Source organism: Perkinsus marinus (assembly GCF_000006405.1).
Source record: "Perkinsus marinus ATCC 50983 genomic scaffold scf_1104296964782, whole genome shotgun sequence".
In the NCBI taxonomy this organism is placed as follows: Eukaryota; Perkinsozoa; order Perkinsida; family Perkinsidae; genus Perkinsus; species Perkinsus marinus.
The window spans coordinates 1-599 of NW_003204575.1; the positions used below are offsets into that span (position 1 = coordinate 1).

A 599-nucleotide genomic window follows, 5' to 3' on the forward strand; every position below is an offset into this window, starting at 1 on the left:
CCGGCTCTAGGGATCGATCCGGAGACCTCCTCTACAAAAACCTAGTCCTCATGTCGCTACCGAGAATTCGGTAGAGGACTCAAAAAAGAGAGCGTGTGATATCACAGCGTATATGAAAGGCGACAATATCAATGCTGAGAGCTCAGCTGCCCCGTCCAGCTGTGAATCTGCCACGAGTCGACGATATCTCTTTATGAAAGTACATGTGTTCCTCAGGAAAACCCAGCTATGAAGGAGGCCGAGAAGATAGCCAAGAACCCTGTGGAGGAAGACTCTGCTGTGAACGAGATTTCAGCATCTCAGGTGAGTTACCGGGACTGGGAATCGAACCCACGACCTCCCGGTCACAGGTTTCCACCCCTGAGCCGCCTGAGCCAGTGCCCACTGAGGCTCCTGAAGAGGAGTCTAAGGAGAAGCCCCCGGAGGTAAGCTTGGAACTGGAATATGGCGCTTATAAATATCAAACATTGGTATCAGCTCTTTAATTCCCAGAACGTCAGTCTGGACCTGAGTATGCCCTGACTGTTGCTAAATGCTTCGGATCGAAGTACTCGATCTCAATAGCTCTGACAGAGATGGAACGATGTCGAGCAAACTCT

The 599-nt window shown here is 50.6% G+C and overlaps 1 protein-coding gene across 1 annotated transcript; it reads left to right on the top strand.

Annotated features, from left to right (window-relative positions):
• Positions 1–228: 228 nt before the first annotated feature.
• On the top strand, positions 229–522 carry Pmar_PMAR009048 (hypothetical protein; the record flags this gene model as incomplete). The annotated part of the gene is made up of 3 exons (XM_002769862.1): positions 229–303; positions 351–425; positions 478–522. 3 exons carry the CDS (start codon positions 229–231, stop codon positions 520–522), a joined length of 195 nt encoding a protein of 64 aa, XP_002769908.1.
• Between the last annotated feature and the right edge of the window lie 77 nt (positions 523–599).